Source organism: Callionymus lyra, chromosome 7 (assembly GCF_982586985.1).
Source record: "Callionymus lyra chromosome 7, fCalLyr1.hap1.1, whole genome shotgun sequence".
Classification (NCBI taxonomy): domain Eukaryota; kingdom Metazoa; phylum Chordata; class Actinopteri; order Syngnathiformes; family Callionymidae; genus Callionymus; species Callionymus lyra.
Window position 1 is genome coordinate 5,681,029 of NC_141824.1, and position 15,075 is coordinate 5,696,103.

At 38.4% G+C, this 15,075-nt stretch overlaps 1 protein-coding gene and 1 non-coding gene across 2 annotated transcripts in view; one reads left to right on the forward strand and one right to left on the reverse strand.

The window, feature by feature from the left end:
* Positions 1-15,075, reverse strand: part of LOC148074778 (uncharacterized) — a 17,241-nt gene continuing 2,166 nt past the window's right edge. Inside the window, exons 3-4 of the mRNA XM_087796114.1 lie at positions 672-711; positions 1-482 (exon numbers count right to left, since the gene is read on the reverse strand). Of these exons, the coding sequence (XP_087652240.1) occupies positions 82-482; positions 672-711 (441 nt within the window). The 3' untranslated portion in view covers positions 1-81. The remainder of the gene's footprint in view (positions 483-671; positions 712-15,075) is intronic.
* LOC148074779 (small nucleolar RNA U3) lies at positions 13,221-13,433 on the forward strand. Its single transcript, XR_015711981.1, has one exon. It is a non-coding gene; the product is annotated as a small nucleolar RNA U3 (small nucleolar RNA).

Sequence of the window (15,075 nt, forward strand, 5' to 3'; positions counted from 1 at the left end):
CCATGATGATGTACAAGGTCAGGAAAGTCCTGGCTGTGGATGGAGAGCAAAGTAAGTGGAGACATGATCAGGTGACCAGTGTTAGAGACGTGGTGGGGCCTCATTCAGCAGATCCATGCTGACCACACCTGGACTCTCATCTGGATGAAAGAAACCTCTGGAGACACCAAGAAGGTTCTGAAGACTCTTACCGTTGGTCAGGATGTTTGACGGATCCAGTTTGGTGACCACGTCTTCCGGAATGCCGTCCAGTTGAAACACACACTCGTACCTGGACCAGTCGTCAGACGGGAGTTTCAGGTCCACCATGTTCTGGAAGGTTCCGTCAGGGTTGGGGAGGATCTCTCCGTGTTCCACGTCCTCGTGCAGCTCCTCTCCGTCTTTGGTCCAGAACAACATGGCTCTGTCGGGGTAGAAGCCTGTAGCGTGGCAGGTGACCGGAGAGCTGGCTGTCTTCTGGAGGAGAGACACTCGTGGACGCTCTGAAGGGAGAGACACCACACTTCAGAGAGAAAGTCAAAGGATGGACAGAGAATGAAGGAGAGGAGGAGGAGGGAGGACAGGGGTGGAGGTGAGGAAAAGAAGGTAAGAGGAGAGAGAGAGAGAGAGGACATGAGGAGAGAGAGGAGGGAGAGAAGGAGAGCAGAAGGAGAAGAAGGTCATGGAACTACCTGTTCTCATCAAGGTTTTGCTCCCAAACTTCACAAACCACTGTGATCTACTCCACTGTGATCTACTCCACTGTGATCTACTTCACTGTTTAATACTCCACTGTGATCTACTCCACTGTTTAATACTCCACTGTGATCTACTCCTCTGTTTAATACTCCACTGTGATCTACTCCACTGTTTAATACTCCACTGTGATCTACTCCTCTGTTTAATACTCCACTGTGATCTACTCCACTGTTTAATACTCCACTGTGATCTACTCCTCTGTTTAATACTCCACTGTGATCTACTCCACTGTTTAATACTCCACTGTGATCTACTCCACTGTTTAATACTCCACTGTGATCTACTCCTCTGTTTAATACTCCACTGTGATCTACTCCTCTGTTTAATACTCCACTGTGATCTACTCCACTGTTTAATACTCCACTGTGATCTACTCCACTGTTTAATACTCCACTGTGATCTACTCCACGTTTTAATACTCCACTGTGGTCTACTCCACTGTTTAATACTCCACTGTGGTCTACTCCAATGTTTAATACTCCACTGTGGTCTACTCCACTGTTTAATACTCCACTGTGATCTACTCCTCTGTTTAATACTCCACTGTGATCTAATCCATTGTTTAATACTCCACTGTGATCTACTCCACTTTTTAATACTCCACTGTGATCTACTCCACTGTGATCTACTCCACTGTTTAATACTCCACTGTGATCTACTCCACTGTGATCTACTCCACTGTTTAATACTCCACTGTGATCTACTCCACTGTGATCTACTCCTCTGTTTAATACTCCACTGTGATCTACTCCACTGTGATCTACTCCACTGTTTAATACTCCACTGTGATCTACTTCACTGTTTAATACTCCACTGTGATCTACTCCACTGTTTAATACTCCACTGTGATCTACTTCACTGTTTAATACTCCACTGTGATCTACTCCTCTGTTTAATACTCCACTGTGATCTACTCCACTGTGATCTACTCCACTGTTTAATACTCCACCGTGATCTACTCCTCTGTTTAATACTCCACTGTGATCTACTCCTCTGTTTAATACTCCACTGTGATCTACTCCACTGTTTAATACTCCACTGTGATCTACTCCACTGTTTAATACTCCACTGTGATCTACTCCACTTTTTAATACTCCACTGTGGTCTACTCCACTGTTTAATACTCCATTGTGGTCTACTCCACTGTTTAATACTCCACTGTGGTCTACTCCACTGTTTAATACTCCACTGTGATCTACTCCTCTGTTTAATACTCCACTGTGATCTAATCCATTGTTTAATACTCCACTGTGATCTACTCCACTTTTTAATACTCCACTGTGATCTACTCCACTGTGATCTACTCCACTGTTTAATACTCCACTGTGATCTACTCCACTGTGATCTACTCCACTGTTTAATACTCCACTGTGATCTACTCCACTGTTTAATACTCCACTGTGATCTACTTCACTGTTTAATACTCCACTGTGATCTACTCCACTGTTTAATACTCCACTGTGATCTACTTCACTGTTTAATACTCCACTGTGATCTACTCCTCTGTTTAATACTCCACTGTGATCTACTCCACCGTGATCTACTCCACTGTTTAATACTCCACCGTGATCTACTCCTCTGTTTAATACTCCACTGTGATCTACTCCTCTGTTTAATACTCCACTGTGATCTACTCCACTGTTTAATACTCCACTGTGATCTACTCCACTGTTTAATACTCCACTGTGATCTACTCCACTTTTTAATACTCCACTGTGGTCTACTCCACTGTTTAATACTCCACTGTGGTCTACTCCACTGTTTAATACTCCACTGTGGTCTACTCCACTGTTTAATACTCCACTGTGATCTACTCCTCTGTTTAATACTCCACTGTGATCTAATCCATTGTTTAATAATCCACTGTGATCTACTCCACTTTTTAATACTCCACTGTGATCTACTCCACTGTGATCTACTCCACTGTTTAATACTCCACTGTGATCTACTCCACTGTTTAATACTCCACTGTGATCTACTCCACTGTGATCTACTCCACTGTTTAATACTCCACTGTGATCTACTCCACTGTGATCTACTCCTCTGTTTAATACTCCACTGTGATCTACTCCACTGTGATCTACTCCACTGTTTAATACTCCACTGTGATCTACTTCACTGTTTAATACTCCACTGTGATCTACTCCACTGTTTAATACTCCACTGTGATCTACTTCACTGTTTAATACTCCACTGTGATCTACTCCTCTGTTTAATACTCCACTGTGATCTACTCCACCGTGATCTACTCCACTGTTTAATACTCCACCGTGATCTACTCCACTGTTTAATACTCCACTGTGATCTACTCCTCTGTTTAATACTCCACTGTGATCTACTCCACTGTGATCTACTCCACTGTTTAATACTCCACTGTGATCTACTCCACTGTTTAATACTCCACTGTGGTCTACTCCACTGTTTAATACTGCACTGTGATCTACTCCACTGTTTAATACTCCACTGTGATCTACTCCACTGTTTAATACTCCACTGTGATCTACTCCACTGTGATCTACTCCACTGTTTAATACTCCACTGTGATCTACTCCACTGTGATCTACTCCACTGTTTAATACTCCACTGTGATCTACTCCTCTGTTTAATACTCCACTGTGATCTACTCCACTGTTTCATACTCCACTGTGATCTACTCCACTGTTTAATACTCCACTGTGATCTACTCCACTGTGATCTACGCCACTGTTTAATACTCCACTGTGATCTACTTCACTGTTTAATACTCCACTGTGATCTACTCCTCTGTTTAATACTCCACTGTGATCTACTCCACTGTTTCATACTCCACTTTGATCTACTCCACTGTTTAATACTCCACTGTGGTCTACTCCACTGTTTAATACTCCACTGTGGTTTACTCCACTGTTTAATACTCCACTGTGATCTACTCCACTGTTTAATACTCCACTGTGATCTACTCCACTGTTTAATACTCCACTGTGGTTTACTGCACTGTTTAATACTCCACTGTGGTCTACTCCACTGTTTAATACTCCACTGTGGTCTACTCCACTGTTTAATACTCCACTGTGATCTACTCCACTGTTTAATACTCCACTGTGATCTACTCCACTGTTTAATACTCCACTGTGGTCTACTCCACTGTTTAATACTCCACTGTGGTCTACTCCACTGTTTAATACTCCACTGTGATCTACTCCACTGTTTAATACTCCACTGTGATCTACTCCACTATTTAATACTCCACTGTGATCTACTCCACTGTTTATACTCCACTGTGGTCTACTCCACTGTTTAATACTCCACTGTGATCTACTCCACTGTTTAATACTCCACTGTGGTCTACTCCACTGTTTAATACTCCACTGTGATCTACTCCACTGTTTATACTCCACTGTGATCTACTCCACTGTTTAATACTCCACTGTGATCTACTCCTCTGTTTAATACTCCACTGTGATCTAATCCATTGTTTAATACTCCACTGTGATCTACTCCACTTTTTAATACTCCACTGTGGTCTACTCCACTGTTTAATACTCCACTGTGATCTACTCCACTGTTTAATACTCCACGGTGATCTACTCCACTGTTTAATACTCCACTGTGATCTACTCCACTGTTTAATACTCCACTGTGGTCTACTCCGCTGTTTAATACTCCACTGTGGTCTACTCCACTGTTTAATACTCCACTGTGATCTACTCCACTGTTTAATACTCCACTGTGATCTACTTCACTGTTTAATACTCCACTGTGATCTACTCCACTGTTTAATACTCCACTGTGATCTACTTCACTGTTTAATACTCCACTGTGATCTACTCCTCTGTTTAATACTCCACTGTGATCTACTCCACCGTGATCTACTCCACTGTTTAATACTCCACCGTGATCTACTCCACTGTTTAATACTCCACTGTGATCTACTCCTCTGTTTAATACTCCACTGTGATCTACTCCACTGTGATCTACTCCACTGTTTAATACTCCACTGTGATCTACTCCACTGTTTAATACTCCACTGTGGTCTACTCCACTGTTTAATACTGCACTGTGATCTACTCCACTGTTTAATACTCCACTGTGATCTACTCCACTGTTTAATACTCCACTGTGATCTACTCCACTGTGATCTACTCCACTGTTTAATACTCCACTGTGATCTACTCCACTGTGATCTACTCCACTGTTTAATACTCCACTGTGATCTACTCCTCTGTTTAATACTCCACTGTGATCTACTCCACTGTTTCATACTCCACTGTGATCTACTCCACTGTTTAATACTCCACTGTGATCTACTCCACTGTGATCTACGCCACTGTTTAATACTCCACTGTGATCTACTTCACTGTTTAATACTCCACTGTGATCTACTCCTCTGTTTAATACTCCACTGTGATCTACTCCACTGTTTCATACTCCACTGTGATCTACTCCACTGTTTAATACTCCACTGTGGTCTACTCCACTGTTTAATACTCCACTGTGGTTTACTCCACTGTTTAATACTCCACTGTGATCTACTCCACTGTTTAATACTCCACTGTGATCTACTCCACTGTTTAATACTCCACTGTGGTTTACTGCACTGTTTAATACTCCACTGTGGTCTACTCCACTGTTTAATACTCCACTGTGGTCTACTCCACTGTTTAATACTCCACTGTGATCTACTCCACTGTTTAATACTCCACTGTGATCTACTCCACTGTTTAATACTCCACTGTGGTCTACTCCACTGTTAAATACTCCACTGTGGTCTACTCCACTGTTTAATACTCCACTGTGATCTACTCCACTGTTTAATACTCCACTGTGATCTACTCCACTATTTAATACTCCACTGTGATCTACTCCACTGTTTATACTCCACTGTGGTCTACTCCACTGTTTAATACTCCACTGTGATCTACTCCACTGTTTAATACTCCACTGTGGTCTACTCCACTGTTTAATACTCCACTGTGATCTACTCCACTGTTTATACTCCACTGTGATCTACTCCACTGTTTAATACTCCACTGTGATCTACTCCTCTGTTTAATACTCCACTGTGATCTAATCCATTGTTTAATACTCCACTGTGATCTACTCCACTTTTTAATACTCCACTGTGGTCTACTCCACTGTTTAATACTCCACTGTGATCTACTCCACTGTTTAATACTCCACTGTGATCTACTCCACTGTTTAATACTCCACTGTGGTCTACTCCACTGTTTAATACTCCACTGTGATCTACTCCACTGTTTAATACTCCACTGTGGTCTACTCCGCTGTTTAATACTCCACTGTGGTCTACTCCACTGTTTAATACTCCACTGTGATCTACTCCACTGTTTAATACTCCACTGTGATCTACTTCACTGTTTAATACTCCACTGTGATCTACTCCACTGTTTAATACTCCACTGTGATCTACTTCACTGTTTAATACTCCACTGTGATCTACTCCTCTGTTTAATACTCCACTGTGATCTACTCCACCGTGATCTACTCCACTGTTTAATACTCCACCGTGATCTACTCCTCTGTTTAATACTCCACTGTGATCTACTCCTCTGTTTAATACTCCACTGTGATCTACTCCACTGTTTAATACTCCACTGTGATCTACTCCACTGTTTAATACTCCACTGTGATCTACTCCACTTTTTAATACTCCACTGTGGTCTACTCCACTGTTTAATACTCCACTGTGGTCTACTCCACTGTTTAATACTCCACTGTGGTCTACTCCACTGTTTAATACTCCACTGTGATCTACTCCTCTGTTTAATACTCCACTGTGATCTAATCCATTGTTTAATACTCCACTGTGATCTACTCCACTTTTTAATACTCCACTGTGATCTACTCCACTGTGATCTACTCCACTGTTTAATACTCCACTGTGATCTACTCCACTGTTTAATACTCCACTGTGATCTACTCCACTGTGATCTACTCCACTGTTTAATACTCCACTGTGATCTACTCCACTGTGATCTACTCCTCTGTTTAATACTCCACTGTGATCTACTCCACTGTGATCTACTCCACTGTTTAATACTCCACTGTGATCTACTTCACTGTTTAATACTCCACTGTGATCTACTCCACTGTTTAATACTCCACTGTGATCTACTTCACTGTTTAATACTCCACTGTGATCTACTCCTCTGTTTAATACTCCACTGTGATCTACTCCACCGTGATCTACTCCACTGTTTAATACTCCACCGTGATCTACTCCACTGTTTAATACTCCACTGTGATCTACTCCTCTGTTTAATACTCCACTGTGATCTAATCCATTGTTTAATACTCCACTGTGATCTACTCCACTGTTTAATACTCCACTGTGATCTACTCCACTGTTTAATACTCCACTGTGGTCTACTCCACTGTTTAATACTGCACTGTGATCTACTCCACTGTTTAATACTCCACTGTGATCTACTCCACTGTTTAATACTCCACTGTGATCTACTCCACTGTGATCTACTCCACTGTTTAATACTCCACTGTGATCTACTCCACTGTGATCTACTCCACTGTTTAATACTCCACTGTGATCTACTCCTCTGTTTAATACTCCACTGTGATCTACTCCACTGTTTCATACTCCACTGTGATCTACTCCACTGTTTAATACTCCACTGTGATCTACTCCACTGTGATCTACGCCACTGTTTAATACTCCACTGTGATCTACTTCACTGTTTAATACTCCACTGTGATCTACTCCTCTGTTTAATACTCCACTGTGATCTACTCCACTGTTTCATACTCCACTGTGATCTACTCCACTGTTTAATACTCCACTGTGGTCTACTCCACTGTTTAATACTCCACTGTGGTTTACTCCACTGTTTAATACTCCACTGTGATCTACTCCACTGTTTAATACTCCACTGTGATCTACTCCACTGTTTAATACTCCACTGTGGTTTACTGCACTGTTTAATACTCCACTGTGGTCTACTCCACTGTTTAATACTCCACTGTGGTCTACTCCACTGTTTAATACTCCACTGTGATCTACTCCACTGTTTAATACTCCACTGTGATCTACTCCACTGTTTAATACTCCACTGTGGTCTACTCCACTGTTTAATACTCCACTGTGGTCTACTCCACTGTTTAATACTCCACTGTGATCTACTCCACTGTTTAATACTCCACTGTGATCTACTCCACTATTTAATACTCCACTGTGATCTACTCCACTGTTTATACTCCACTGTGGTCTACTCCACTGTTTAATACTCCACTGTGATCTACTCCACTGTTTAATACTCCACTGTGGTCTACTCCACTGTTTAATACTCCACTGTGATCTACTCCACTGTTTATACTCCACTGTGATCTACTCCACTGTTTAATACTCCACTGTGATCTACTCCTCTGTTTAATACTCCACTGTGATCTAATCCATTGTTTAATACTCCACTGTGATCTACTCCACTTTTTAATACTCCACTGTGGTCTACTCCACTGTTTAATACTCCACTGTGATCTACTCCACTGTTTAATACTCCACGGTGATCTACTCCACTGTTTAATACTCCACTGTGATCTACTCCACTGTTTAATACTCCACTGTGGTCTACTCCGCTGTTTAATACTCCACTGTGGTCTACTCCACTGTTTAATACTCCACTGTGATCTACTCCACTGTTTAATACTCCACTGTGATCTACTCCACTGTTTATACTCCACTGTGGTCTACTCCACTGTTTAATACTCCACTGTGATCTACTCCACTGTTTAATACTCCACTGTGGTCTACTCCACTGTTTAATACTCCACTGTGATCTACTCCACTGTTTATACTCCACTGTGATCTACTCCACTGTTTAATACTCCACTGTGATCTACTCCTCTGTTTAATACTCCACTGTGATCTAATCCATTGTTTAATACTCCACTGTGATCTACTCCACTTTTTAATACTCCACTGTGGTCTACTCCACTGTTTAATACTCCACTGTGATCTACTCCACTGTTTAATACTCCACGGTGATCTACTCCACTGTTTAATACTCCACTGTGATCTACTCCACTGTTTAATACTCCACTGTGGTCTACTCCGCTGTTTAATACTCCACTGTGGTCTACTCCACTGTTTAATACTCCACTGTGATCTACTCCACTGTTTAATACTCCACTGTGATCTACTCCACTGTTTATACTCCACTGTGGTCTACTCCACTGTTTAATACTCCACTGTGATCTACTCCACTGTTTAATACTCCACTGTGGTCTACTCCACTGTTTAATACTCCACTGTGATCTACTTCACTGTTTATACTCCACTGTGATCTACTCCACTGTTTAATACTCCACTGTGATCTACTCCTCTGTTTAATACTCCACTGTGATCTAATCCATTGTTTAATACTCCACTGTGATCTACTCCACTTTTTAATACTCCACTGTGGTCTACTCCACTGTTTAATACTCCACTGTGATCTACTCCACTGTTTAATACTCCACGGTGATCTACTCCACTGTTTAATACTCCACTGTGATCTACTCCACTGTTTAATACTCCACTGTGGTCTACTCCGCTGTTTAATACTCCACTGTGGTCTACTCCACTGTTTAATACTCCACTGTGATCTTCTCTTCTTCTCTGAACTTGTATGATCTACTCCAGTTTCCTCCTCTGATCTACTCTGTATACAAGATTGATGGTTCAGGATGTAAAAAGGTTGAACATGATTCAGTTTAAGGTCAAACATTGATTTTAAAGACAACAAACCTCCAGTTTGGTTGAATCTCTGTTTTACTATTTCAATGTTGTTCTTGTCGACCTGCTGGTTATTATTTAAGATATTTGTGTTTCTCTCCCAGTACTGAGGATCATCTGCTGTGACCTGGATCATCCAGTCTTGTTTGGGTACTTTTCTCCTGGTGTTGCTGTCGTAGTGTTCCACTTCAACTCCGTCCACATAAGTGACAGAAACAAACTCTGGGAAGTTTTTAACTCCAGCAGACGCAGTGATGAAAAACTGCATTGTGTGAATCACTGTGAGACACAAAAACAAAGTTTAGATCTTCTCTGGTTCTGATGACACAACGTTGTGATGCAGCAGAACAATCACATCTTCTACAAAGACAAAGAGGTGAAGAACAGAGGGACAGTCAGCAGTGACACAAAGTTCACGTCCACACACGGACACCAGCAGAACATCCTTCACACTTCACTCTCCAAGAACCCTGGCTAACTGGGACACAACTATAGAAGAAGAAGAAGAAGAAAGAAGAAAAAACGATTAATATTAATAACAATCTGAAATGTAATAAATATTTATAATAAAACAAATAAGGAATAAAGAGAATTAAAAGAATAAATGGATGAATTAAGAAGAAACAGGAGCAACAATGTTGAAAAAGATCAAACAACTAAATTGAAATTGTTTTTAAAAAACGCATAGATAATAAAATATTAAAACCAAGTTCATGGAACAAATCGAAGAATGATTGATAGAATAAAGATCATTGAAGGACATTAAGGTTAATGATGAACTTAAATAACATGAGTTTATATCAGTTTATAAATAACATGTTTCTGAAGATTACTGTTCAACATGATTGTAAATGTTTCATTTAGATATTTTAAGTACAAACACAAGTTCAGAGCAGCTGCTTCACTGAGTAGCTCCAATAAACTGTGAGATGTGATAATATGTTGAAGTGAGCTGAGCTACAAGGTTGTCTGAACATGCGCACTTAAGAAATGCGACACTTTCTTTGTTTTTATTTCCTCATTTTAGTTCATGATAGACTTGTTTACTAAAGTCAAATCAATGAAAATTGTAAAAGCTCTTCTTGTGAGTCAATGAATCTCCTGATGGCAGCATCGTTTAAAAACAAGTGATCAGCTCATGAAGCAAAACTCTGGAGTCACTTTCTGTTCAGCGTCAAACAAGTTCCTCCGTCAATCAACAGAAGTGACTCAACAGCGCCACCAGGTGAGCACCTGACATTGAGCTCGGATCTACTTTTCTGTGTACGACTTCTTCACGGTTCTGAGATGAAAAGTGAATCAGTGAAACACTTTGACTCCTCTGAGAGTGAAAAGGTCATGAAGGTTGTAGTGAAGAGTATTTGGAGAAATAAAAGGTGACGCAGGTGTGAACACATGAAAGTGGAGGAAGGAGACTCACTCGCAGTTGAGCTGTGGATCCACACAACAAGCACAAACAACACCTTCTTCATCTTCAGCTCTTTTCTGGAGACTAGGATCCAACAAGTCTTCAGGTCGACGAACGAAGTACAAGTGAAAGTAAACAACAGACGCAGGAAGAAATATCTGAGCCAATGAGGATTCAGTGTGACGTCACGTCCAGATGGAAAGTCAAAGTAAACCAAACATGTTATTACGACTATTTTCTGTGACAAAAACTCCACTTTAAACTTTATTATTATTTCTTAGAGTCGTTCTTCTGAACCTTAAAGTCACGCAGAATGTGAACTATGGAATACCAGGAGTGTCAAATTAAAGTGAAGAGAAATAAAAGTGGATTGAATTGCTTTTTATTTTGACATACGATGATTTATATGTATAAACTTTCTTTCCTTCCTTTCAATTCTCTTTTATTCAGAAAAAAAGTTTTTCTAAAATATTTTTTAATATAATTTTATAAAAAAGAGTTTTTTGTGGAGACGAGAAAAGCTTCTAGTTCCCTCTAGTGGTTCAAACATGACATTGAGCTCAAACAGTAAATATATTTGAATGATTTTCAGTCATTTTCATCAATTCAAGAACCATTTTTATCATTATTTTACGGACAGACTTTCTGTAGTTAAAAAAACACTTGAACTATCTTCAGTTCCCTCCTGGTCAGTGAGCTCTTGGTGCTCTACGATCTCTCCAACATTGTATGGTCTCACAGGAAGTAAAACTGCCTGTTCTTGGTACTATTTACCCACAAACCTTAGCATGAACTGGCCCTCAAAAGTAAACCTGTCAGAGAAAGTAAAGGTCTCAGGCAACAGCAGGTTGAAAGTGGGGATATAAGCAGTGGAGAAAATAAAAAAATTAACTTTCAGGTTGAATTATAGAATTAAAATATATCATTTTTACTTAAAGTATACAATATTTGATTGTTTTTTTAGTTGATAAATCTCATACAGAAATAAAGTTGTGTGATGAGCTACAATATTTAACTTCATCAAAATGTCTTTAAATCCATTTTAATTAACATTTTCAATCAGGTTTTGTTTTAACACACAAATAAATGTGATCAGTATCCGTTCATGGTGATTGTCCTTATCTGCCACAATGATTCTTCCCTGACTGAATATCTTTTGAGCGTGTTGTGTTGAGTCTGTAATGCTGCCAACAAAGTTATGAATCTACAAGTTTCCTGACACACTTCGACTAGAAATTGTTCTTGATGATAGTTTATTGAAAATAATTCTTCTCACTTTTGTTTCTTTGTCAAGATGAAACATTAAACATTTCCACATGGTTGGTTTAAACACTCAATGTGAACATTTTGGTGCATGTGTTGAACTTTCATTTGGATTAATATGTAAGTTCACAGTATTGAGGGGAGGAATATGATCAGAGTGTTGGTTTTCCATTTTAAAAGTGTAAATATTGTCTCATTCTGCACTTTGTCCAGGACGAGAACACAGTCTTCTCTTTCAGTCAGACAAGCCTACTCTTGGGATGAAGGTTTTTGATCATCCATTGTGCCGACCAAGGCTTTTCTATGGTTTTCCACCAGTGTTTCCTCTTTCCTCTTGAGAACAGTGAGGCTCGAGGGTTTGAGGTTGATTTTAGTGGCACCAGAAGCTCCAACAAATCACTGGTTCCTCAACTGGTTGGCTCTACAACAAACTGAAGAAATGCTGACTCTGCTCTCTGTTCTAATGTTGACCACAAACTGTTCTTTGTACTGTAGTTCACAGAAATAAATAATATTTTACTCAACATTATTCATTAAATGACATTTGTTTCTTATAATATTAACTTTACTCCATGTTTTGTAATAATGTAGGAACTTACTTTGAAAGCTTTATGGTTCATGTGTTTGATATAAACATACATTTCATGTTGTGTGTTTAATAGTGATGTGTTGATGAAGCCAAATGAAACAGTGTCATGTTGTTTAGAGGTCAGTAGGTGGCGCCATCAGTTTAAAAATGATGTGATGTTTCATTAGAAAAATTGTTCAAAACAATGGAGAATAGTGCAGAGACCGCCATCTAGTGGAAAAATAATGACACTGCTTCATGAAGAATACTTACAAAGTATATTATTAATTGACATTTGTTTATTCTAATATTGACTTTACGACGTGTGTTTTTTAAATAATGTAGAAACCTAGTTTGAAAGTATTGTGGTGCATGTGTTTGATTTGTAAATACATTTCAAGTTGTGTATTTAATGTGAATCACACAGTATCATGTTTGTTCAACTAAAATAAAAAATCAACCATCACTATAATAGTTTGGTGTGAGGATGGAGTGTGATGTTGGTGCAGAGTTAAGTTAAGACTATACTTTCAGGGATCATTTCTATAGTTCTTAACTTAAGAAATGTGTTTGTAAAGTGTTTGGTGTCACTAACCATGATGAAGAGTTGTGATATTCCTTCCTGAGTGTGAAGTAGACAGAGAATAATGATTGACTTCATATGTTCTCTGTCATTGATGATCCTTCTTTACTTCCTTGTGCAGTATTGAGAGGAATATGATCAGAGTGGTTGTGTTGTCAAAGATAAATGTACACTTATCAGACAATAAAATAGTTTGAATGAAGGTTTATTCAACATGTAAATTAAAAGTGCTCACACTCATTTGTTTCAAGGTGAGATGAGACATCAAACTTTTCCATGCATTTGCTATTGGGTGTCAATCTTTCATTTGAAATAATGTCACAATATGTTTTGCATTTTTTTTAAATGAAATGTTATTTTTAAAATGTTTTGTATGTTTTATTTGTATCTGTATTGCAAAAACAAAGCAGGAGTCATTCATGATGAAGTGGAAAAAGCGAGCCATCTGCGGCGCCATCTAGATGTTACTAATGAAGTCCTGAGGTCGTCAGTCAACAAGATGTTTGCCAAGATTGTTCGATGGTCTGCTAGTGTTTAGTTTTAGTCCTCTTGACTCTTTTGTCTCAAAAAGGCACAAATCCACTTATTAATCTGATCAACAATTAAAATTATTGTTGTGGAAAATAATAAAAAAAAAGTTTTTTTACATTTGTTGTTAAAATTAATATTATTTTCAGTTAAATGACATTTGTATGTATTGTCTTCTAAAAAAGTAAAAAAATATATAGAAAATTGTAGAAAATTGAAAATATAATTTTACAGGAAAAAAAACTGAGATTTAATTATATTGTAAATGAAATTGTAATTTATTAACGTTTTGAACAGAACTCAAATCAGAAATAATATGCTTCAATTTTATTTTACTTTATTCCACATATTTAATATAAAATATTTTAAAGCTTGACTAATGTAACTAACGTTTTTTATTTAAACATGTTCATTATAGAATCATATTATTACTACTACATACATTAAAATACATCAATGACAATTTCCACTTTTGGCACAGTCTCGTTTCAAAATAATTATGTCAAATGTAGAAAAAAGAACCAACCTTAATATTATTCCACAACATCATTTATTATTTGTATTGACCATTAGTAATGTATTTATTCATAGTTTCAGTTTTCTTTGAAGAAATAAATAACTATTTCTACATTCATATAGTTTTATTTTGTTATTATATAACAATTTACAAACAAGTAGATCAATCGCATTTTTTAACACTAAAGTGTTTATATTAACAATATTTTATTGATCAATTGTGACAGGACAATATTTAACTTATCTGAAATGTAAACGCCTTTAAAAGAGTCGTTGAAGTTATAAATTCCAATATTAATCCAAGATTTCAAGTAAAATGGCATCTTGCTCGGACGGTACAAGCTTGACAACAGCGCCACCAAGCGGAGAGAGGAAGAAGAAAGAAAAAAGACGACTACCATTCTCCACTTTTCATGCACTTCTTTAATATATCAGTTTTCCATATTCACAACAAATACATTAAGCTCTTTCTCCGTATGATACAGCCTTAAATATTTGTACACGCAACTGTTTTTCTTTTGCCTATCAAAATGTCTCTTAAATTGAACATTTTATAATTTGTTACATTTGTAGTTTCCATGCCTTCTAGCAAACTTGACAGTATTTCCTTTGTACAACTATTTACAGGTGGAACGAAACAAAAGAGAAAACGTCATGATCATTTTCAATTGAAAGGTTTTTGTGTTTGTGTGCGAGTGTAGGGAGTTTAAGGTGCAGGCAACAGGTCGAGAGAGAGGGAATGTTCC